The sequence below is a fragment of the Lagenorhynchus albirostris genome, chromosome X (genome assembly GCF_949774975.1).
Source record: "Lagenorhynchus albirostris chromosome X, mLagAlb1.1, whole genome shotgun sequence".
NCBI classification, from domain to species: Eukaryota; Metazoa; Chordata; class Mammalia; order Artiodactyla; family Delphinidae; genus Lagenorhynchus; species Lagenorhynchus albirostris.
This window is the reverse complement of record NC_083116.1, coordinates 1,731,527-1,752,341: the sequence shown is the minus strand read 5'-3', so window position 1 is coordinate 1,752,341 and position 20,815 is coordinate 1,731,527. Positions and strand designations below refer to the sequence as shown.

At 62.8% G+C, this 20,815-nt stretch overlaps 3 protein-coding genes across 8 annotated transcripts; 2 read left to right on the top strand and 1 right to left on the bottom strand.

Annotated features, from left to right (window-relative positions):
• Positions 1–758: 758 nt before the first annotated feature.
• Positions 759–5,344, top strand: SRPK3 (SRSF protein kinase 3). Of its 2 annotated transcripts, XM_060138553.1 has the most exons (15): positions 759–867; positions 953–1,083; positions 1,218–1,326; positions 1,457–1,544; positions 1,843–1,930; positions 2,481–2,587; positions 2,669–2,834; positions 2,938–2,963; positions 3,380–3,509; positions 3,593–3,832; positions 3,924–4,024; positions 4,325–4,432; positions 4,504–4,573; positions 4,654–4,746; positions 4,887–5,344. In XM_060138553.1, exons 1-15 carry the CDS (start codon positions 815–817, stop codon positions 5,069–5,071), a joined length of 1,695 nt encoding a protein of 564 aa, XP_059994536.1. In that variant the 5' UTR covers positions 759–814; the 3' UTR covers positions 5,072–5,344. The 2 variants fall into 2 exon arrangements, with proteins under 2 accessions (XP_059994536.1, XP_059994535.1); XM_060138552.1 differs by having other exon boundaries at positions 4,504–4,746.
• Positions 5,345–5,379: 35 nt separating this feature from the next.
• Positions 5,380–13,599, bottom strand: IDH3G (isocitrate dehydrogenase (NAD(+)) 3 non-catalytic subunit gamma). 3 transcript variants are annotated; one of them, XM_060138554.1, is made up of 13 exons: positions 13,445–13,598; positions 9,851–9,889; positions 9,490–9,501; positions 9,134–9,231; positions 8,696–8,808; positions 7,507–7,567; positions 7,277–7,409; positions 7,014–7,147; positions 6,652–6,754; positions 6,414–6,560; positions 5,982–6,076; positions 5,839–5,899; positions 5,380–5,585 (listed from the first exon to the last, which is right to left on the bottom strand). In XM_060138554.1, exons 1-13 carry the CDS (start codon positions 13,523–13,525, stop codon positions 5,484–5,486), a joined length of 1,179 nt encoding a protein of 392 aa, XP_059994537.1. In that variant the 5' UTR covers positions 13,526–13,598; the 3' UTR covers positions 5,380–5,483. The 3 variants fall into 3 exon arrangements, with proteins under 3 accessions (XP_059994537.1, XP_059994538.1, XP_059994539.1); XM_060138555.1 differs by lacking the exon at positions 9,490–9,501; XM_060138556.1 differs by lacking the exons at positions 6,414–6,560; positions 9,490–9,501 and having other exon boundaries at positions 13,445–13,599.
• Positions 13,600–13,813: 214 nt separating this feature from the next.
• Positions 13,814–17,713, top strand: SSR4 (signal sequence receptor subunit 4). Of its 3 annotated transcripts, none has more exons than XM_060138557.1 (6): positions 13,815–13,973; positions 15,819–15,937; positions 16,723–16,797; positions 16,952–17,041; positions 17,299–17,364; positions 17,558–17,713. In XM_060138557.1, the coding sequence occupies exons 1-6, from the start codon at positions 13,907–13,909 to the stop codon at positions 17,660–17,662; spliced, it is 522 nt and encodes a 173-aa protein (XP_059994540.1). In that variant the 5' UTR covers positions 13,815–13,906; the 3' UTR covers positions 17,663–17,713. The 3 variants fall into 3 exon arrangements, with proteins under 3 accessions (XP_059994542.1, XP_059994540.1, XP_059994541.1); XM_060138558.1 differs by having other exon boundaries at positions 13,823–13,973; positions 15,822–15,937; XM_060138559.1 differs by lacking the exon at positions 16,952–17,041 and having other exon boundaries at positions 13,814–13,973.
• The last annotated feature ends 3,102 nt before the right edge of the window (positions 17,714–20,815 follow it).

The following is a 20,815-nucleotide window of genomic DNA, read 5'->3' as shown; positions in this document are numbered from 1 at the left end:
AGACGGTGCAGCAGTAGAGTCCCAGGCGGGCCGTCCCCAGGCCGTCACTCAGGCCCAGCACCTGTGGTGGGAAGAGCTGCCCGCAGCTCACGCCCCTGACCTTTGCCTGGCCAGGGCCCCCAGCGACGCTACACTGAGGGACAGGAGGGCCCCAGCCTGTCTTGGGGATCAAGGAGCCATCGGAAAAGCGGGGACCCAGCAGAGAGGGGGCAGGGAATGAGGTACCCGTGGGAATGCAGGGATCGCCTCTGGGAAGGCTCCCCCAAGGGCCAAACAGGAAGCCAGAGAATGTTCCCAGAGTGTCACCGGCACCCTAGGGCATGTGAGAAGGGGTGAAAGCCCGGCCTGCCATGCCCGCAGTGCCCTTGTGTGGCTGTCCCCATCAGCGGGCTCTGGAGTACGGGGGGTTCAGTCTGACGACCAGGTCACCGCCACAGGCCCACTCAGCGGTCCCCTCTGCCAGCCCTGAGGCGCAGGGGCTCAGCCTGGGGCCCGGTTCGTCACATGCCAGCGTGGGCGTCCCCCTTGGCCCTGGGGTGCGAGGGAGCTCACTGTGGAGGATGCGTCACACCGTGTCGGTGGAGGGGTCCCCTCTGCCAGCCCCGGGGGGCGGGGGCCTCGTCCTGGGGGCCGGGCCCTCCAGGGCCGCCGCCGCCGCCCCCTCCCCGCTGCATACCTTGCCCACAGCCGAGCAGCTGGGAGGCTATTTATAAAGGCGGTGAGATCAGCGGCCGAGGCTATAAATGCGCAGGCCGCGGCCGGGCCCCACAGGAGCAGCCGCCCGGGCGCCGGAGCCGCGGGCAGCGCTGCCGGGATGAGCACCAGCGCGCTGGGCGGCGGCGGGGACAGTGGCAGCAGCAGCAGCAGGTAGGGCTCGGCCTGGGCGCCCGGGGCCGGGGCCCCTGGCGCCTCGCGCGCGCGCGCGCTCACCGCCCACCCACCCCACCCACAGCTCGCAGGCCTCCTGTGGGCTCGAGTCCTCAGGCTCCGAACGGGCCCCCGCCGCGCCGGCGGCACGGATACTACGGGGGCTACTGGGCTCCGACGACGAGGAGCAGGAGGATGCCAAGGACTACTGCAAGGGTGAGGCCTGCCTCGGCGCCGCCCGCGGGGAGGGGCCAGGGCCAGCCCACGTGGGCCGGGCGCCGGCGGGCCGCGCTGTCCCGGGCACGGGGAAGGCAACACCCCCACCGCGCCCGACGGGCTCCCTTCCCCAGGTGGCTACTACCCCGTGAAGATCGGGGACCTGTTCAATGGGCGGTACCACGTGGTGCGCAAGCTGGGCTGGGGCCACTTCTCCACCGTCTGGCTCTGCTGGGACATCCAGTGAGTGCCCCCTCCACCCCCCGAGGCCCCACGCCAGCTGGGGTCCCGCCCTTGGGCACCGCTGAGGCCACGGTGACGGCCCCGTGGGTCTGGCCGGTGCCGGCAGCCGACGCGGGTCTCGGTGTTGCAGGCGCAAGCGCTTCGTGGCCCTCAAAGTGGTGAAGAGCGCAGGGCATTACACGGAGACAGCTGTGGATGAGATCAAGCTCCTGAAATGTGTGAGGCGCCTCCCCTACCCGCTCCCAGCGCCCCAGGAGCTGCCCAGGGCCTGGCAATGTGGGTGCAAGGCCTGCCGGGGCTCCGCGGGGGTGGGGGCAGGGCTCCCGGAGGGGCAGGCTCCAGCTGGCTCCGTGGAGTGGGAGGACCCGAGGAGCGGGCAAGGGCGGGCCGGCAGCCTTTCTTCCAGCGGGGCCCAGCTGGGGCGGGAGGGAGGCCCCCACCCCGGAGGGGCCGCCCGGGGAGCAGCTGGCGAGGGGCAGGTTGCAGCCGTCTGTGGCCCCTTGGCTTTTGCTCCAGGTCCGAGACAGTGACCCCAGTGACCCCAAAAGAGAAACCATTGTCCAGCTCATCGACGACTTCAGGATCTCAGGGGTTAATGGAGTCCGTATCCTTCGTAGGCTGAGCAAGCAGTGTGGCAGCGCAGGGGCCAGCTGGCTCATGCCTTCCCAGCTCCTAGGGCCTCAGTTTGCTGATCTGCACAATGGGGGTTATCCCTTCCAGTGACACTGCGCAATATCTCCATCACCACTTTGGGGATTTGTGTTTCTGGGGGGGGGGCAGGGAGCGGATGACCAGGTTGGCACTGGCTATCCACGGGTGTTGCTGGCTTACCCCCAGGTGGGAGGGCCCACCTCTGTGGCAGTGCCTTCCCTTTCGGGGGGCTGTCCGTAGGCTCTTTGGCAGACTTGGGCGTAGGGCTGGGGATGGGCTGAGAAACCCGCCTATTCCTCCAGTGCCCTCCCCCTAGGGTGACCGTGGAAGGAACTGTCCCAGCTGGTACACCTAGAGTGACACCGGGATGGTAGCAATAGCGGGACCTCCCAGACCCAGCTCTGCGCTGCCTGAGGCTCGTTGCTCCCCCGCCCCAGCTGAGGGTGGGCGGGGCCTGTGCCCCAGCCGCTTGCCCACTGACCGCCCTTCACTGCCGGCCCAAGACGTGTGCATGGTACTGGAGGTCCTAGGCCACCAGCTCCTCAAGTGGATCATCAAGTCCAACTACCAGGGCCTGCCCGTGCCCTGCGTGAAGAGCATCGTGAGGCAGGTGAGCAGCAGGCGCCTGGCCGAAGAGCGCTGCGAGGCGGCCTGGGCGGCGCCGGGGGAGCTCAGGCGTGGCTCTCCCCAGGTGCTGCGCGGCCTGGATTACCTCCACACCAAGTGCAAGGTCATCCACACGGACATCAAGCCTGAAAACATCCTGCTGTGTGTGGGCGACGCCTACATCAGGCGCCTGGCTGCGGAGGCCACGGAGTGGCAGCGGTCAGGGGCCCCGCCCCCATCCCGGTCCACAGGTACCGAGAGCCTGCGCGGGGCGGGGCGGGGCCCGTGGCCTCAGCCCCTGCCTGAGTCTCGCTTCCTTTCTGTCACTCCATGCTCTGCCGGCCCCACCCCCAGTCAGCAGTGCCCCCCAGGAGGTGTTGGTAAGTGGGGGCGCCCCTCTTCCTGGGCCTCACCCTCCCCAGCACTCCTGCAGTGGCGCTTCCAAGCGGCTGGGTGGCCCGGATGCGGATGATACGCAGAGTGGGCCACGTGCCCCAAACTGCCCTGGGTGGCTGCTGGGCTCGCCCCCGTCTCAGTGGAAGGACACTGCATCCGAGGCTGGGAGGGGCCGGAGCTGCCCCTAGGGGAGGCTGGCACCCACAGGCAGGCCTGCTGGTTCCTCCCCAGCCTCAAGCTCTGGGGAGTGGCAGGCAGGAGGGGAGGCAGGGGGCGGGTGAGGGGGCACTGCCACGTCTGGTGTCCCTGGAGCCCCCGGGCCTGCAGGCCACGGGCAGAGGCTCGGGCTGCTCGGGGATGGGTGACGGGCACCCCGGAGTGACCCCGGCTCTAACGGCAGACCGGTAAGCTGTCCAAAAACAAGAGGAAGAAGATGAGGCGCAAACGAAACCAGCAGAAGCGGCTGCTGGAGGAGCGGCTTCGGGACCTGCAGAGGCTGGAGGCCATGGAGGCAGCCGCCCAGGCCGAGGGTGAGGGGCCAGGGGGGCGCAGGGCCGCCTGGCACGTGCCGCAGCGGCGTCTGCTCACACACCACCTCTGCCCGTCTCCCCAGACTCTGGCTCAAGACTAGAGGGGGGCAGCGGCTCCACCTCCTCTTCCGGCTGCCACCCTGGGGGGGCCGCGGCCGGCCCCTCCCCGGCCTCCTCCTCCCCTGCCCCCGGGGGCAGCCGCAGCCTCAGCCCCAGCTCCCAGACCTCAGGCTTCTCGGGCTCCCTCTTCTCCCCCGCCTCGTGCTCCATCCTCTCAGGCTCTTCCAACCAACGCGAGACCGGGGGCCTCCTGTCACCCAGCAGTAAGTCAGGCAGCGGCAGGCACAGGTGGGCGGGGCCGGGCAGGGCAGGTCCAGGCCAGCTCAGTCTCTCTCCCTCCTCTTGCTTCCCCAGCACCATTTGGTGCCTCCAACCTCCTGGTGAACCCCCTAGAGCCCCAAAATGCAGACAAGATCAAGATCAAGATCGCAGACCTGGGCAACGCCTGCTGGGTGGTACGAGCGGGCGCCCTGCTATGAAGGAGGCGGCACAGGCCTGAGCCGAAACCAGCACCGGCCCGCCTGGTCAGCAGAGCTGGGCCCACGGCAGGGGGTGGGGGGCCACAGGGAAGTGGCCAGCCTCAGCCTCAGGTCGTCTGGCCAGACCCTCGGGACACCCGGGGACGCTGAGGCTCAGAGTGAGCCCCACTGTGCTCCGCGGGTGCACGGCCCAGAGGAGGTGGGAGACGAGAGGGGGGCAGTGAGGGGAGGCCAGCCGTGGCCCCAGCTCCTCCCCAGGGCTCCCCTTGCCTGCAGCACAAGCACTTCACCGAGGACATCCAGACACGGCAGTACCGGGCCGTGGAGGTGCTGATCGGCGCCGAGTACGGGCCCCCGGCCGACATCTGGAGCACGGCGTGCATGGTACGTCCGTTTGGGCTACCCCCGCCCAGAGCTGGCCCACCGGCCGCAGCCTCACCCTCTCCCCCTTCCAGGCCTTCGAGCTGGCCACTGGCGACTACCTGTTCGAGCCACACTCCGGAGAAGACTACAGTCGTGACGAGGGTAGGGGGAGGCAGGCCCTGGGCTCGGCCTCGGGGTCTCCCGGCCGCCCGGCTTCCTCCCAGCCCCCTGTCTATTCACAGACCACATCGCCCACATCGTGGAGCTGCTGGGAGACATCCCCCCGGCCTTTGCCCTCTCGGGCCGCTATTCCCGGGAGTTCTTCAACCGGAGAGGTGGGGCCGAGCGGGCGCAGGCCACCTGGATGCAAGGGGTGGGGCAGGGACCTTGGGTTCTGAAATAGGGGGAGCAAGGGGTCCCAGATCAGAGTCCTCCCTGGTGGAGCCTGACCTAAGGCCCACCGGCCTGCCCCCAGGAGAGCTGCGGCACATCCACAACCTCAAGCACTGGGGCCTGTACGAGGTGCTCATGGAGAAGTACGAGTGGCCCCTGGAGCAGGCCACGCAGTTCAGCGCCTTCCTGCTGCCCATGATGGAGTACATCCCCGAAAAGCGGGCCAGCGCGGCCGACTGCCTCCAGCACCCTTGGCTCAATCCCTAGGCCCGGCTGGTGCTTTGGGCAGCGTGGGACGGTCCTGGCTGCCCCCGACCCCCAGCCCTCAGTGCCTTCAGGGAAAGCAGGACGGCTCCGCCCCACCCACCCTGCTGAGTGCCTCACACCGCCCGCCCGCCCTCTCACCCCCCCCCAGCAGGGCAGACAGATACCAGGGCCAGGCCTGCCTTTCAGAATTCGTTCTGCCCCCAACCCTCGCAGAGGGCCCTCTGAATGGGAAGCGCGCTGCCTGTTTTCTTAATAAAGTGTGACTGAAACACCGCGTCCTGGAGCGACAGAAGCGCGCGGCCAAGCGCTGGGGCAGAAGTGGGTTTATTCTGCGTCCGCCCACCGAGCCACTCAGGGTGCTGGGGGCGTGAAGGGGGTCTACAGGGGGGGCCGACACAGTCCCGGGGACGGCCTAGGCCTCCACGGCCCGGCCGTTGATGACGCGGATACGGCGGATGATGTCCTGGATGGCTTCTGATGTGGTGCCCTGGCCCCCGATGTCTGGGGTGTGCATCTGCAGGAGACGGGCAAGCTTGGGCACACAGCGGGGCCCAGCCAACACCTGCGCCCTAGCCTGCAGGCAGCCCAGGGCTGCCCACAGCGCCCCGTGGCCTGCAGGGGCTGGGAGCGCCACCAGGAGGGCAGCAATACCAGCTAAGGCCCCAAAGGCCCCCACTCTGCCTGATACACCCCCCCACCTTGGGGGCGGCACAGGTGCCAGGTCGCCATTTCCAGCCCCTCAACCCGGGCTGGGGTGGGAGCCTCACATTTTCATTGTCCATGGACGCCAAGACGGCCTTGCGGATGGAGGTGGCGTAGGAGTGGAGCCTGAGAACGAAGGGCAGACCTTGGTCCTCGCGGCCTGGGGCCCGGGCCGGGGGCCAGGGCCCGGCATCGAGAAGCCACTTACTTGAGGTGGTCGAGCATCATGCAGCTTGCCAGCAGCGTAGCCGTGGGGTTGGCGATGTTCCTGTTGGCGATGCTCTTGCCTGTGTTCCTCGTAGCCTGGAAGAGGCGAGACGCAAAGGAGGGGGCTGGCAAACACAAGCACATCGAGTGTACACTGCATTTGTGCAAAGCGTCCAGAACAGGCACATCCAGAGACAGAAAGCAGATGACTTTGGTGCCGGGGGCTGGGAAGGGGGAACAGAGAGTGACAGCCACAAGTACAAGATTTCTTCTGGGGGGATGGAAACGTTCTGGAATTAGAGAGTGGGGATGGTTGCACAACTCTGAATATCTTAGAAACCAATAAATCGTACACTTTCAATGGGTGACCTAGGAAGTTTGTGAGCTATAGTTCACAAAAGCCAGTGGCCCTGGCACTGCTGGTGGCACTCACCGTCTCAAACACGGCATACACGTGGCCGTAGTTGGCCCCAGCTACGAGGCCGGGGCCCCCAACCAACCCCGCGCAGACGTTGTTGACGATGTTGCCGTAGAGATTGGGCATCACCATGACATCGAACTGCTGGGGCCGGGACACCAGCTGTGGGGCAAGGAGGGGACGGCCAGCACCTGGAGCACAGGCAGCCCCGGGAGCCCAGGGCAGGGGCCACGCAGCATGGCAGCCTAACTACCTGCATGGTGGTGTTGTCCACGATCATATTCTCGAAGGTGATCTGGGGGTAACGGGCTGCCACCGCCTTGCAGCACTGGAGGAAGAGCCCATCGCCCAGTTTCCTAAGGGGGATGCAGGACACCAGCTTGGCCACTGCAACCGTCAGCTGGAGGGACGGGGCACGCAGACGCCACAGAAGGCTGGGTTCTAAACTACAACCAGTGCCGTCTGCGGGACGGGCAGAATCCCGTTCCACCTCCCCTAGGTGTGCACTGCGGTGAGGCCACAGCTGGGAAACGGGCAACAGGGCGTAGCCCCGGGCCCCGAGTCCCAGAGAGCAGGCCCCGGCAGCAGCGCGGCGGCGCGAGGCGGGGGGCATACATGATGTTGGCCTTGTGCACGGCCGTCACTTTCTTGCGCCCGCTCTCCCGGGCCAGCATGAAGGCATACTCGGCAATGCGCAGCGACCTGGCCTCGGTGATGATCTTCAGGCTCTCCACCACCCCTGCCACGCTCTGAGAAGGGGACGAGGGAGAAGAGGCCCACGGCCTGTCCGAGCCTGCCCTCTAGCACAAGGTTCCCCTCGGGCACGGCGTCCCCGACCAGCGCCCTAGCCGAGCTCACGCCCGCCAACACGCCCCCACCTCATGCTCCAGGCTGCTATACTCGCCCTCCGTGTTTTCCCGGACGATGAGGATATCTATGTCCCTGTGCCGCGTCACCACTCCCGGCAGGCTCTTACAGTGGATGACATTGGCGTAGAGGTCCAGGCTGGTGCTAGGGGCACAGAGGGCGAAGCAGCCGGCAAGTGCAACATCTCTCTGCTGGTACCCCCAGCCCTGCCAAGCCCCCAGCCCGTGCACTTGGCTCTCACCGAAGGATGTTGTTTCGGGATTTGTGGGATGGCGGCAGGTTATGGTTTGTTTCAATATTGCCTGCAGGACAGAAACAAGACCAGCAGGCTGGAGAGAGCACCCCAGGCTCAGCTGTACCACCATATCCCCCTTTCTGACCCAGGGGATGTGTGCCAAGGGTGACTCCAACAGAAGGACACAGCAGCTTCCGGCGGCAGAAGTGTTTCAGGGAACACTCTAGCGTAACTTGCAGCGTAAGCCCCATGGGGCAGAGGGGCATGTGTCTATGCGTTTGGTTCACTGATGGGCTCCTGGCACGTAGCATGCACTCAATAAATACTGAACGAATGAATGAATGAACAAGGGTTGGCATCTGGCCAGGTCTTGCTAGACCCTGGGTGGGGAATGGACAGAAAGTGACCACTCTTGCTTACTAACAGGCTGGTGGCTAGGCTGGCACCAGCAAGGGGACCTTGGCCACGGTTAGTGCCAGGCCCTGCGTCGAGGAAGCACAAGAGCTGCAGCTCAGAGGCAGGCAGGGGTTGCCTGGAAAAGACCACAGCTTTACCTTGGCTGGGACCAGGGCACCCAGAGGGCCAGCAGCTGCTGAGAGAAGGCAGTCAGAGAGTGCCAAGTAGAGGAGGGCTTTCTCAGGGCCACCAGGGCCGCCGGCCCTCCAACTCACACCCTGCCTGGACTTCCTTCACCCACAGTGCCTTGGGCACCCTGTAGTTAACATGGCTGCCCCTCCATGTGACTGCCAGGGCCTGGGGCTCTAACTGGGTTCATCTTTGCTCACTCACTCCTCACACAGAGCAGGTAATGGTCTAAAGTTTGCAGAATGAGTGATGGAAACAGTTTAAGGACCTGGAGCAAACCAAGGCAAACTCAGAAAGGGTAAAGCTCCCGTCTGTAACATGCACAGCTGTGCCAACTGGAACCCAGGCGGCAGGCAGAGGGTTACAATTGCATCTCTGTGACACGTGGTTTGTGAAGAAAGACTCTGAGGGTCAAAGCTGACTCCAGCAGAGAGGGCTGCCTCAGGAGGGAAGAAGGGGGTGGAAGGGGGCCCATCCCTGGACAGGCTCCCGCAGAGCCTAGTGCCACTGAGACCTCAGAATCGCAGCATCAGTGGGGCCCCAGGGACAAGTGTCAGCTTGGAGGTGAAAGGAATCACGTGCGGTGCCCCATCCTGGCCCCCGAGCTCACCCTTCAGGGCCACGCGGTTCCGCCGTATGGCCATGATAGCGTTTCGGATGTCCTCCTCGTCGGCATTGGAGCTCACGTGCACCTCTTCGAAGTCCACAGGCACACACGCATGCCTGGGGCAGAGCAGGGTCAGGGCGGCGGCCCCAGGCCTCCGTCTGGGAAGCCTGCCTGGACCACTGGGTGCAGAGGCCTCTCCCCTGCTGCTGCCCACCCTGCCCTGGCTCTGGCTGAGGGGAGACTGAGCCCACCTGCGCCAGCTGACAGGCATGCACTTACACTCCACAACACTGTCAGTGGGCCTGGTTCCACCCTCCCCGTGCCCGGGCCGGCCTGCTAGGATCGCAGACACTGGGACAAAAGGCCTCCCACCACTGGCTCACTGCCCCTCTTGGCACAAAGTTCTCAGGGTCCCCCTGGCTGGGCCCAGGGGCTCTGTACCTGAACACAGACTTGACGTGCAACATGAGCTCTGGCCCGATGCCATCCCCTGGGATCATGGTGACCGTGTGCCGCCCACCATACTTAGCCGACGGGGGCTAGAAGGACGGGGAGGCTTCAGTTCCCTTCCCCCCTCCAGCACTGACCCAGTGGGAAGGCCCACTGGGAGGCGCCAGCTTGGGGTACCACACCCCTACACCCTGCCCCACCCACCCCAGACAGGGCTGCTCACGGCGGGGGGCGCTCCTGGGTCGCGAGGACAACAGCAGAAACAGGCCCCGTCCCCGCCTGGACCCGGGTCAATCCCAAAGCAACTAAAAGCCCCAACCTAACAGGCAGATGAGAAAAACACTCACAATTGTTTGTTGCTAGAGGCGGGACAGGAAGGAAGAAGACACAGATCAGTCAAGGCTGGAGGAACAAGCTTTGCTGGGGAATGGGGCTGTTTCCCTGGGGCGCCGTCTAGCACGGTTCAGGGGAGAAGGGGTGGGCGAGCTCTGGAGACTGCACCTCAGGGGGAGAGACACAGAAGGGCAGGGAGCCCAGAGGCACGACACACGCGCGTGCACGCGCGCACACACACACACCTCTGCACCCACGCCTGCCTGTGAGTGCATCCACATGCACCTGTACACACACGCCTCCGCACACACACAGGCGGGCACACGTGAACATCAACACACGCACGTGCATGCACACACTCGGGTGGGTACTTACTGAGAAGCTCCTCCGGGGGGCTTCGTGGGCACCTAGAACCTGGCAAAGAGAACCCAGACGCTAGTGGTTGCCATCTAGCCCAGAAAGCCAATTTGGCAAAAGGGCCAGCCGAGCTCCTGGCAGGGAAGGCGAGCGTCCTCACCGCGCCCAGACAGGCCCTGCGCCTCCCCCGTGCACCGCTGTCTAGCGCACAGCAGCACACAGACCAGCCCGTCGGAGCACCGCGGACGGTCGCTACAACGCTTTACACCTCCTTCAGGTCCCTGGTCAGTTTTTTAAAAAATGTTTACATCCCCCTCCCCACCTTTTCTTGTTTCTGGTCTTCTTCAGCCAATTATTCCTGCTCAGTGATGTCTGTAACTTGGAGAAGTTGGCACGCCAAACGTAGTACAATAGGGAAATCGTGATAAACCACTGGGCCACCACGACCATCATTTACATCATTTTAAAGATCATGTTTTCTTGTTACAAAAGCAGCATATGGACAGAACACGAAGATTGGGAGGAAGAAGATAGCACCCAGCCCCGTCCACCCAGAGATAAGCACTGTTGGCACCATGCGGAACAGCACTCTAGAATCAGAAATCTAAAAACGCAACCATTTGCAGAAGAATAGCAGACGCCAATCTTTCAGAAGGCTTTCATGAAGGATTGCAAAACTGCTTTGTGGCCTACATGGATGACAGATGTCCCCACCCCCCACCTGAAACAGCCGCACTTGGTCACACCGGTGCCATGCCTGACAGCTTCAGAGCAAAAGCCACCCGAGTCAAATGGGACAGGTGCTCAGAGTGACCCATCTGGAGTCCCCACACTTTCCTGGAAGAAGCAGCCCATGTCCCAGCTCCCACCGCAGCGGGGCTACAGGCCCACACACTTTCCTCCCTGTTGTGCCCCGCCTAGGTGCCCTTCAATCCAGAGACAGGGGCAGGGCCAAGGTCCTCCTTATCGCTTGGGAATGCCCTGCCACTTGCCTGCTGGGGCAGCCAATGGCAGAGTCACTGTGGCCATTTTCCAAAGAGCCATGCCTTCCTGCTAGAAGTCTAGAAAGCTCACGCAGAGGCTGACCGCCCCATCTGGGTCTCCCCGGCTGGTTTTCACAAGGCTCCCCCTTGCACAGAACTCTGGCAGCACAGGGGTTAGGAAGGGGGTGACTAACAGGACAACAGGCCCTGGGGGTTTCTGCTGATCCATGGGGCCCCCGGGTCTGCAGTCTGACGCATACTTGGGGCTTTTCTGTTTTCCTTCTAGCAATTGTCAGTATCTGGATTCATCTTATCTGTAGGCTCTCAATACAAACTTGTGGATGGTGTCTGTATTGAGACTGCCTTTCCTCCAGGAAGCCTTCCCTGATGCCCTAAGGCTGCTGAGCTGTTGGTCCCCCGGGCTCCCAAAGCCCTACCCACCCCACTCCCTTCCCCTCAACCACAGTCTCACTAGGTTATCACTGCTGTGCTCCCTCTCCTACCCCTAAGCCCCTGAGAGTGGACACCATGTCTGTCTGATCCCCTACTGTCACCCCAAGACCGAGCAGAATGCCTGGTCCAGAGCTGGGACACAAAAAACATTTACTGAATGAATGAGCATATCAGAAAATGAAGGAAGATATGACGGGCTTTGAGGCTAGGTCGACCTCGGGCCAAATCCTCCATCTACTACTCTTGCTGGCAAATGGCTTAACCTTGCTGAGCTTCCCACCCTTACCTGAAATCCACAGAATAGAGGTGCCTACTTTATCTGACTGCTGGAAACATTAAGCAAGAAGAGGTATGCAAGCTGTTCAGTCGCTAGAAGAGCACACAGGGCTATGCAAAAGCATACGCCCCCCTTTACCCCACCAGCCCCTCAGGCCAGTGTTCAAGGCTGCTGGCCAGTGAGGGGATGCTGGGCTGACCCCTACAGCTCCGTGCAGTAACTCCTCCTGGGTTTCAGCCCTCTGAGGTCTACTGGCACCTGGCAGGTAACCTGGCTGTGCCGGTGAGCCAGCGCTCACACCAGGCCTGGCTCTGCATCTGCACAACCACACCCCACCAGACCCTGGACCCCATCACTACCACCAGGGCCGAACGTCTCTCTCACCTGGTCCCAATGCTAGATGTTCCATCCAGCTTTGGCCAAAGACCCGGAGAGCTCTCAGGAAAGTGACTTCCCTGACCTTGCTCTGGACACATTCAGGCACCTTCCTTCAGGAGGTTACAAAGGTTCTGTGAAGCTACCTATCAAAGGAGCCCAGTATGAGGCAGAATGGGATATATGCATTGGTCTCCAGCTTGTTCATCAAGCAGGAAGGTGGACTGTTACCCTCGTCCTTTGATAGTGCCACAGAAAGAAAGGAGTTCAGAATGGTACGTGTCCCAGCCTAAGGGCTCCCATGATCCACATTTTAGTGAGGGTTCTCTCATCAGCATGTTTCTGTTGGATCAAGTACCAATGGTGGCGGCATATTTTCCCACGAGGTCCCAATTAGTGGGACCAAAGATCTGGGCTTCATCTCTAAAGGTTCCCATACCCAGGACAACCAGTCTCAGGGCAAGGCATTGCCCAGCTAGCAACCTTTCACTGCCCCCCATCCCTGCCCCAATATAGACACAAGCACACACACAGGGGAAGTCAGGGAGGAGACAGATGTCCCCACCAAGATCCTGCAAGAGCCTAGCTGCCAGGGACCTCTGGAAAGCCTCTGGCGAGCAAGTGGGAGGAGTCAGCATTTTAAACATAATTTCATAAACCAGAAGCTGTTACAGGGCAGTCTTCCCCAGGGCTCAGAGGGGGGAAGCATGGCTGAAGACATGTCCACAAGTAGTGTCAGCAAAGTCACAGAGTTCTGGAAGGTCAGAGTTGGGTGGATCCTTTGAGACAGAGGAGAAACTGGAACCCAGAGAGGTCAGACCTCTCGTCCCTCAGGGCCAGTCCTGACTCGATGACGCTTCAGATGGCTTCCAACCCACACAGGGACTAAATTATCCTCATTCAAGCGTGTCAAGAGAGAGGAATCAGACCTGAATAACCAAGATCCTAAACAGAGAACAACGGAAGCAAAGCCCTCGCGGCCTCCCAACCCGCCAGCTTCAAGAATCCTAGCTCCTTCCCATTCCAGGCGCCTGCGGTGGGGGGGGGGGAGGCTCTGGGGCACCAGCAAAGGCCGATTCACCACCTCCACTGGGAGAGGTGGCAAAGCGGTCCACAAAAGGGAAACTTGAAGAGGCAGGGCGGCCAGGAACCGATTCCCAAGAGGGCAAGAGCGAGGCGGGCCGGCCACGTGACCGCCTTAGGGGAGGGGTTTCCCACAAGGACACTAGGGAGTTGACACTGCCCCCCGGGGTCCACTCTCCCCGCCCATTGGGAGCTCCCCCGCCACAAGATGCAGACCCCTGAGAAGCCAGACCAGAATCAACTTTGGCTAACCCCTTCAGTGACAGCGAAGGTGGCCAATCAACCCTGGCCCGCAGCGCTCTCCCCTCCCCTCACGGGACCCGCAGCCAATCGGGCCCCAGGACGCTCCGAGAGCGGCGGCCGCCGGCCTAACCCCGACGAGGTGCAAGCACCCCTCAGCGATCGCCGCGGCTGTTCCCGTGGCCCGCTCCTGCTTCTCACCTCCCAAGGACGGCAGAGGAGGGCCGGCCTGAGCACTGCCTTCACAGCGCCGCCCGCGGCCGTCGCCACCTTCAGCGCCATGATGAAAAGTGAGAACTGCCGCAGGTTCCGACTCGCAGATGCCGCTCTCGCGAGAGTTCGGCGGGGCGCGAAGTCCCGGGAGGGGGCGTGGTCCCGCAGTGCGCACGCACACGGCCGCGCCGGTTTTCACGCCCTCTTCGGCGCCGAGAGCGGCGCCGCCGCCGCCGCCGTCGCCATCGTCGTCGCCATCTTGCGGGGGAGGGCGGCCCGCTGGGCCCCTGGTCCGGGGAGGGGACACGTCAGTGCCGCTGGCGACGTCACAGGCCCGCCCGGCCCGCCGGCCCCTGATTGGCTGCTGCGGCCGCTTACGCGTCGCGCTTCCTCGTCTGCTCCTCGTGTTCAGGGGAGTCGCTCTCTTTTTCCCTCGGCAGAGAAGAGGCGATGGCGGCGCTGGCATCTCTCGGCGCCCTGGCGCTACTCCTGCTGTCCGGCCTCTCCTGCTGCTCAGGTAGCGGCCTGGCCGGAGCTCGTTTCTGGCGAGCCTCTCACCCACGACTGGTGGTGCGTGGGGGGAGGAGGGGTGCGGGCGAAGCGGGGGTCTGGGCTTTCTTCTTCAGAGAGGCAGGTGGTCTCTGGTCGCGGCAGCCGAGCCCACCACGCGCTCTTGCATCACACACGTTTACCAAGCAGCTGGGCTGCTGGGAGAAACAGCCTAGTCTGTCCCTCGTCTACTTCCGCGAGGAAGAGTCCCAGAGCCTCTCCCGTGCGCCTGGCCCCAGCTCCAGCAGGAAAAATGACACACGTCCCTGCTGCCACTCCAGGAGCTCCCGGTCCCGGAGGGGGGTCGGACAGGAGCAAAGCTCTGCAGCGCCGGGCGATCGGAGCGAGAAACTGGGCCGGTGGAGAGGAGCCACCTGACCCGGTGCGGTGGGGCCAGGCCTCTCCAGGAAGAGAGCTCTGAGTGAAGAGGGAGCAGGGACGGTCCAGGCAGAGGGGCCCGGAGTGCGGGCGAGTTAGAAAGGAACTGAAGAGGGAAAGATGAGTGGGCCTAGAGTGCCTAGATCAGGCGGTTGATTTGTTTCCCCCGAGGCCTTGCCATATCTTTATAGGGTTTTTCAGCGGAGTCAGATGGCTTCACGTTCTTGAGAGGTTGTTAACACTTAGTGGCAGGGCTGAGCTCAGACTGGAGTCCAGAAGTTTGTTTAGGAGGAGGTCCTTGCAGGAGCCCCCACCCCGGGCCTGGGGGCCTGGACTGGGTCAGGGCCACTTTCAGTGCATTCACTTTACCTGCCCTACCTCAGGCCAGCGCCCTTGATGCCTGCAGTGTTTCACCAGCCTAACTGGCCTCCCCGCCTGCACCCTGCTCACCTGCTCCTCAGGAACCCCCCCACGCTATAGTCAGTGATGCCTGGAAAGGACAGACCTAACTATAAAGCCCCTCTGTGCTCCCCCGTGGCCATAGGAAAAAGGTCAAGTCTAGCAGAGCGTGGAAGGATCTGGGGGATGTGGCTCCTGAGAACCGCCTCCCACCCACGTTCCCAGGCATCTTCCTCCCGCCATTCCAGTCCCACGGCCTCTGACTGCTTCAGCTTAAGTCACGGCCCTGCCCGGACACCACATTTGGAGAGCAGTGGACGCCTTGTGATTTAGGTGGCGCCTTTCCTTCCCTTTATCCTCTAGCAGTGTGGAGATGACTACGGCAGCATCCTTTTTCTCAGTGCAGCCCTGTTCAAGGGGACAAGTTATGCTTATGGACCCAGACCCTCTGCCATTTCTTTCCCTCCGGAAACACTGGGGCCAGTCCTGGTCTTCTGTCAACTGTCTGGGGCAGAGACCCTTTCCTTCATATCAAAAGCCCCATAGGTTGCCAGCAGCACCATGCTTTGTGTCTGCAGAAGATGCCTTCAGTAAACTGTCCAGAGCCATGCATGGCTCTGGATTGAGGTCAGCCTGGCCACCCCCTGGGCTTCTAGGGTGCTCCAGGGCAGACTGCATCCCTAAACCATTGCACGGCTTCCCTGTCTGCAGGTCCAGGCACAGACTCGAGTCGTGCAGTGAATTCATGCAGCACGCCCCCCCACACACACACACACACACTCACCTGTTCTGCCTGTACGTTGAGGTTCCACCTGTACAAAGCCTTCGTGTCTCCCTTCCCCTGCCTTCCTTCAAGACCACTGTAGTTCTGACTGATCATTTGAATCTGTCTCCCAGACCCCACCTGGCAGGGTGCAAAGGGCCCTTTGTGTGCTCAGCTGATGAGCTCTGGGAAGTGGGGTTAGGGTGGTCCCTTCTGGCCCTAACCCAGCAAGCACAAGCCAGGCCTTAGCCGTTCATCTCTGCCTCTCCGCAGCAGAGGCCTGTGTGGAGCCCCAGATCACCCCTTCTTACTATACCACCTCGGATGCTGTCATTTCTACTGAGACTGTCTTCATCGTGGAGATCTCCCTGACTTGCAAGAACAGGGTCCAGGTGAGGCAGCGGGGGTTCAGCCAGGAGGGTGCGGGGGCGAGAGGTGAGCAGTGAGGCTGAGACCTGGGGCCCTCACTGGCGGTGGATGGGGTGAGACCTGGGGGTCCGTGTGGACAGGGAGAATCAGGGTTTTGATTCCCAGGTGTAGGAGAGATCAGGGCACAGCCAGGCCAGATTCTAGCAGATATTTAAAGAACATTCCCCTCACCTGCCTGCTCTGCTGCATCTATGTGCGGTGATATAGACAGGCATCTTGCTGTGTGTGCAAAGAGTATACGTGTGAAGGGAGAGACAGCCAGGGTCAGCCCCCAGGCTTCTGCGTCCCTTTACTGGTTGCTCTTTGCCGAAGTGTGTGTCCACATGTGTGTTTCGTCATTTCAAGACCAAGCAGCCCTGGCCTCAGCCTCTGCAACCTAAAGGCCCAGAGAAGGAAGGAAGTTGTGCCTTTGTAGGTACAGTCTGCTTTAGGCAGCTCATTGGGTGTCCGCGACCGTGATACCCCCTTCCAGGGTCAGAGAAGAAACAAGAACACTTCACTCATCCCGCCCGTGTCCAGTTAACAGGCTTGCCGTGCGTTAGGGAGGCCAGGCATAGGGGAGATGTGGCCCCCAAGGAGGGAGACAGACGTGGAGAGTACCCCCGCCAGACACACCGCAGTCCCCGGCTGTGCCCGGCGGCCTCCATACCCACACACAGGCGGAGGGTGCTACTCCGGGTGGCAGAGCGGGGCCTCACCTGCAGCCAGAGAGGGGAGAAGGTGACTCTCCTTTTATCCCCTCCCCCAGAACATGGCTCTTTATGCTGACGTCAGTGGAAAACAGTTTCCTGTTACCCGGGGCCAGGACGTGGGCCGATACCAGGTAAGGGATGCTGTGGTGGTCACTTTCGCGGGAGGCCACCCGTTCACGGGTGTGGCTTGAAGGCCGGGCCAGCAGGGCTGGGGTTCTTGAATTCGATGCGCTGGCCGTGGCGCCATGTGCACTGCCCACCCCCTGCCGAACACACCCCACCCAGGTGTCCTGGAGCCTAGACCACAAGAGCGCCCACGCAGGCACCTACGAGGTCAGATTCTTTGACGAGGAGTCCTACAGCCTCCTGAGGAAGGTGAGTGTCCCCGAAGGCCACCCAGGCCTGCAGTAGGGGGGGCATAGCCGCTGCCCCAGCTGGCTCCACCCTGAGGTCCCCTCTCTGACTTGGAGCAGGACGGCCGGTGGGCGCCTTCCTGCTCACCCACCCTACCTGGCCCTGTGCCTTCCGTGTCGCTCCTTCACCCGCATTTCTCCTTCCACGACTCTGGCCGGTGTTCCTGCCTCTCCCACCCCACCCAGCATCACCCCCTGACCCCAGCACCTCCCTCACAGGCTCAGAGAAATAACGAGGACATTTCCATCATCCCACCTCTGTTCACGGTCAGCGTGGACCATCGGGTGAGTGGCCAGAAGGGGCTGGCCTGGCACAGGGGAAGGAGGGAGCCGGTGGCAAGCCTCGCGTTTTAGCGAGAGCTGGGGGCTGAGCCAAGTGGACCAGTGTGTCTTCGCGCCCCAGGAGGAGGGTGGCTGGAGCGGCCGGCCTTCTCGCCTGTCCCTCCCCCGAGAATGACTTTGGTCTCCTTTCTTGCAGGGCACCTGGAATGGGCCCTGGGTCTCCACCGAGGTACTGGCCGCTGCCATCGGCCTAGTGATCTACTACCTGGCCTTCAGCGCCAAGAGCCACATCCAGGCCTGAGGGTGATGCCCCCCCGCCCCCCTGCTTCTTTCAATAAACAGTTACCAGCTATCCCAAGCACCAGGACTGTGTCACACACACGGGCAGAGCTGGGTGGCCGGCATCCCTCCGCCTGCCTAGACGGCACAGGCACCGAGTGGGGCAGGTCTGGAGGTCCCCTTCCTCCTTGTGTACGTTTGCTTTACTCTTGGCCATTGTTAGCGCTCCCTTCTCAGCCCCCTAATACCCAGTGCCCACCGTCTCCCAGGGCTGCCTGCCTGGTTCCGGGCGGGGCACGGGGCTGTCTCTCCCCTCCGCCCCCCAATCTCTGGCAAAGAGTGGCCTTGTTCTCCTGCCTGGGCCCGCTTAGGGAAGGACCCTCTGACCACCTGCCATTTTGAGGGCAACTGCCCAGGGCAGGTGGCGTGGGGAGCTTCCCCGAAACCCAGCAGTCAGCAGTGCACGTAGCCACGGCCCCTCCTGGCCTTCGGAAGGGCCCTGGGCAGGAACCACACACTGAAGTACTTCCTGTGCTTTTCCTGGGGGGTGCTGCAGGCGTCCCTGTGGCGCTTATGCGGTCGAAGCTAGCACTCCAGGTAGCTGTCCAGGGGGGTGGTCCTTCCAAGCTCTCCGCTCCAGCGTGGTGCCTCCCAGGATGCTCTCACCTCTGGTGTCGGGTGGGGCACGGAGAAAGGCACAAGAGAGGACCTGGACCCCCAAGCCTCCCAGGAGCCCATCGTTAGCCCTTTCCAGCTCGGCTGTGTCCCTTCCCTCCAGCGAACCCGCTCTCTGAGCACTGATGTTCTCGAGAAACCGGGCGGGCGTCCCTGTGCAGGCTCCACGCTCCACGCTCCACGTCAGCCCGCAGCCCTCCCACCAGCCCAGCGTCCCTGCTGCCACCTGGTGACTGCAGAGGTGAGGGGCCCTAGGGTGACCTGGCTTCCTCCAGGCTGTCGTGAGGGGTCCTTGGGATCAGCGTCCAGGGAGGCTGCACCCCAAAGGAGGCCCAGAGCCTACGGGAGTGGGTGGGGCTCTCCTCTGGGCCTTGTCCTCCGCGGGAGTGTGGAGGGACTTGCCTGGGGACCTTCTCCAGGCTAGGGGACGCCAGCTGTTCCCTGCCCCGCACCCTCAGTCCAAGCGAAGCGGGTCAGCATGGGTGGCTGGCAGGAATAGGGAGGCTCTAGGGAAGAGCCCCGTCCTCGCTCCCAAAACGGGCACAACAGGAACCATGGGGCCCCTGAAGACCAGGCCAGGCGCGAGCTGCTGGCTGAGGCGCTTTCTGCATCCCAGACAGGGCTGGTGGGAGCTCGGGTGGCTCCTTTTAAGGGGGAAAGTGGCAGCTGGTGGCCACCCAGCGGCTCTTTTTGATCCCAGCTCCACCACTCCTGGTCCAGTGCGCCGGTTGCCAAGGGCTTCCAGATCTCCTGGTGTCAACATTGCCCGGAGCCAGTGAGAGCCAAGCCCCAGCACCGGCCTTCACACAGCCGAGGGACCCTCGGATCCGGGCCTGTCCTGGCCCCCACCCCAGAGCAAAAGCAAGGTGCCTCTAGCGCCATCACAGTGAGCCCCCAGCAGCCAGAGAGGGGTGCTCAGGGAGCAGGCGGCCTTAGTCTCCAACCGCAGCCAGTTTTCTGCGAGGGGCTGGGTCCTGGGAACCCATCCTTCACAGGGGCCTATGTGGAGTGTCCCCTCCCAAGGAACGGGGCCGGTCACGAGTTGATGTTCCTAGCCCCCCGCTCCAGAGGCCTCTGAGGGGCAAGAGGAAGGTGGTGTCTCGTGTTTGCCCCTTTTCATCAACAAGCCCTTTCCTCCCTTGAAGCCACTGGTGTTCTGTGTGACGTGCTGGGTCTTCCCTCCCAGCTGTTCAGACAGCAGGGCACTCCGCTTCTAGGAACACAGGCTCAGGTTTCTTGCTCACGCCAATCTCAGCAAGTTAGCAAAATTAACAAGAGGTCTACATTGCTCTTTCAAGAGAATTTTTAAACGTATCCTCACCCACTTAATGTGCTGGCAGCATCCTGTGTCTTTTCAGGAGACAGCGCCTACTCGAGGGCTCACCGCACAGACGGTACCCCTGGAGTTGCTGTCTTTGGGGCCTTGGCCCCAGCCAGGACTTAGCAGGGTTCCTGACACTGAGCAGATGCCCAGTGGTTTGCTGTGCTGAATGGAACCTCTGGGAGTTCCCGCAGCCGCCTGGTATTCATCTGGTCAAAAGACACTTCTTTGCATCTTCTGAGGGCTAGGCACTGTGGGGTCCCCAAACAGGGAAGGAAGCCTGTGCCTTCCCGAAGCGCTAGGGCACTCCCTGAGCTGCAGGGCAGGGAGAGGGTGGAACCACTTCTCTACGACTCTGACCAGAGCAGGGGTGTTGGCCTCATGCACATGCCGGCTCCAGGCTCAGTCGCCAGTCCTGAGACAGGTGTCTGCCATCCTTCCTGCACTGGGCACCACCCTTGTGACCGTGGCAGACCTCTGAAATGACTCTGGTGGCTCTGTCCCTCCTCCCAGAGTGCTGGAGGCTGACTTCAGAACACCTCGCTTTTGCTCAGCTTCCCCCTGACCCGCCCGGCCCCACGCCAGCCCCCGGTGCTGGAGAAGGAAGGAGAATGAACACGAGGAGGCCAGGAGTCACCCTCGAAGGCAGCTTGCTTTATTCTCACGATGCCGGCAGGGGGCGGGGGTGAGCAGCCTGTCAGCCTTCCATCTGAGGCTCTCTGAGCCGGGAAGGGCCCGCAGGCCAGCTCTCACTAATGCACAGGTCCCCGGGGGCTGCCTGGCCCACACTGGCAAAGTGGGGCGCAGGGCATCTTCTCCGGTCAGCCCACCTGGCAGGGCCCGCCTGTCACTCAGCTCCAGGCCGCTCCCTAGCTCTGCGTGGGTCGTGTCACCGAGGTCTGCTGCTACTCACGCCACTCAGGAGAGAAGCCGAGCTCCAGAAGGCGTCTGCCACAGCCCTGGGCTCTCTTCCTTCTTCTTGGACGGACACTGACCCTTCAGTCCCCGCAGTCGCCGGGGAAGGAGGTGACCTCCAAGGTGAGCCTGGCAAGCCACATCGGAAGCTCCCAGTCGCCACACCTCGGAGCGGAGGCCATCTGCAAAGCTGCTTCCCATTCTTGCCTTCATCCCCCCACCTCCCCTCCCCCATCCCCCTCCCCTGCTTCCCCCCACCCCCCT

Coding starts and splice junctions, on each gene's coding strand:
- SRPK3 (XM_060138552.1), top strand. CDS start 815: ATGAGCACCAGCGCGCTGGGCGGCGGCGGGGACAGTGGCAGCAGCAGC. Junction 3,510..3,592: donor GGCAGCCGCCCAGGCCGAGG/GTGAGGGGCCAG, acceptor CCGTCTCCCCAG/ACTCTGGCTCAAGACTAGAG. Junction 4,025..4,324: donor TGGGCAACGCCTGCTGGGTG/GTACGAGCGGGC, acceptor CCTTGCCTGCAG/CACAAGCACTTCACCGAGGA.
- IDH3G (XM_060138554.1), bottom strand. CDS start 13,525: ATGGCGCTGAAGGTGGCGACGGCCGCGGGCGGCGCTGTGAAGGCAGTG. Junction 9,890..13,444: donor TCCTCTGCCGTCCTTGGGAG/GTGAGAAGCAGG, acceptor TCTCTTTGCCAG/GTTCTAGGTGCCCACGAAGC. Junction 7,568..8,695: donor GAACCGCGTGGCCCTGAAGG/GTGAGCTCGGGG, acceptor TCTGTCCTGCAG/GCAATATTGAAACAAACCAT.
- SSR4 (XM_060138557.1), top strand. CDS start 13,907: ATGGCGGCGCTGGCATCTCTCGGCGCCCTGGCGCTACTCCTGCTGTCC. Junction 13,974..15,818: donor CGGCCTCTCCTGCTGCTCAG/GTAGCGGCCTGG, acceptor GCCTCTCCGCAG/CAGAGGCCTGTGTGGAGCCC. Junction 17,365..17,557: donor CGGTCAGCGTGGACCATCGG/GTGAGTGGCCAG, acceptor CCTTTCTTGCAG/GGCACCTGGAATGGGCCCTG.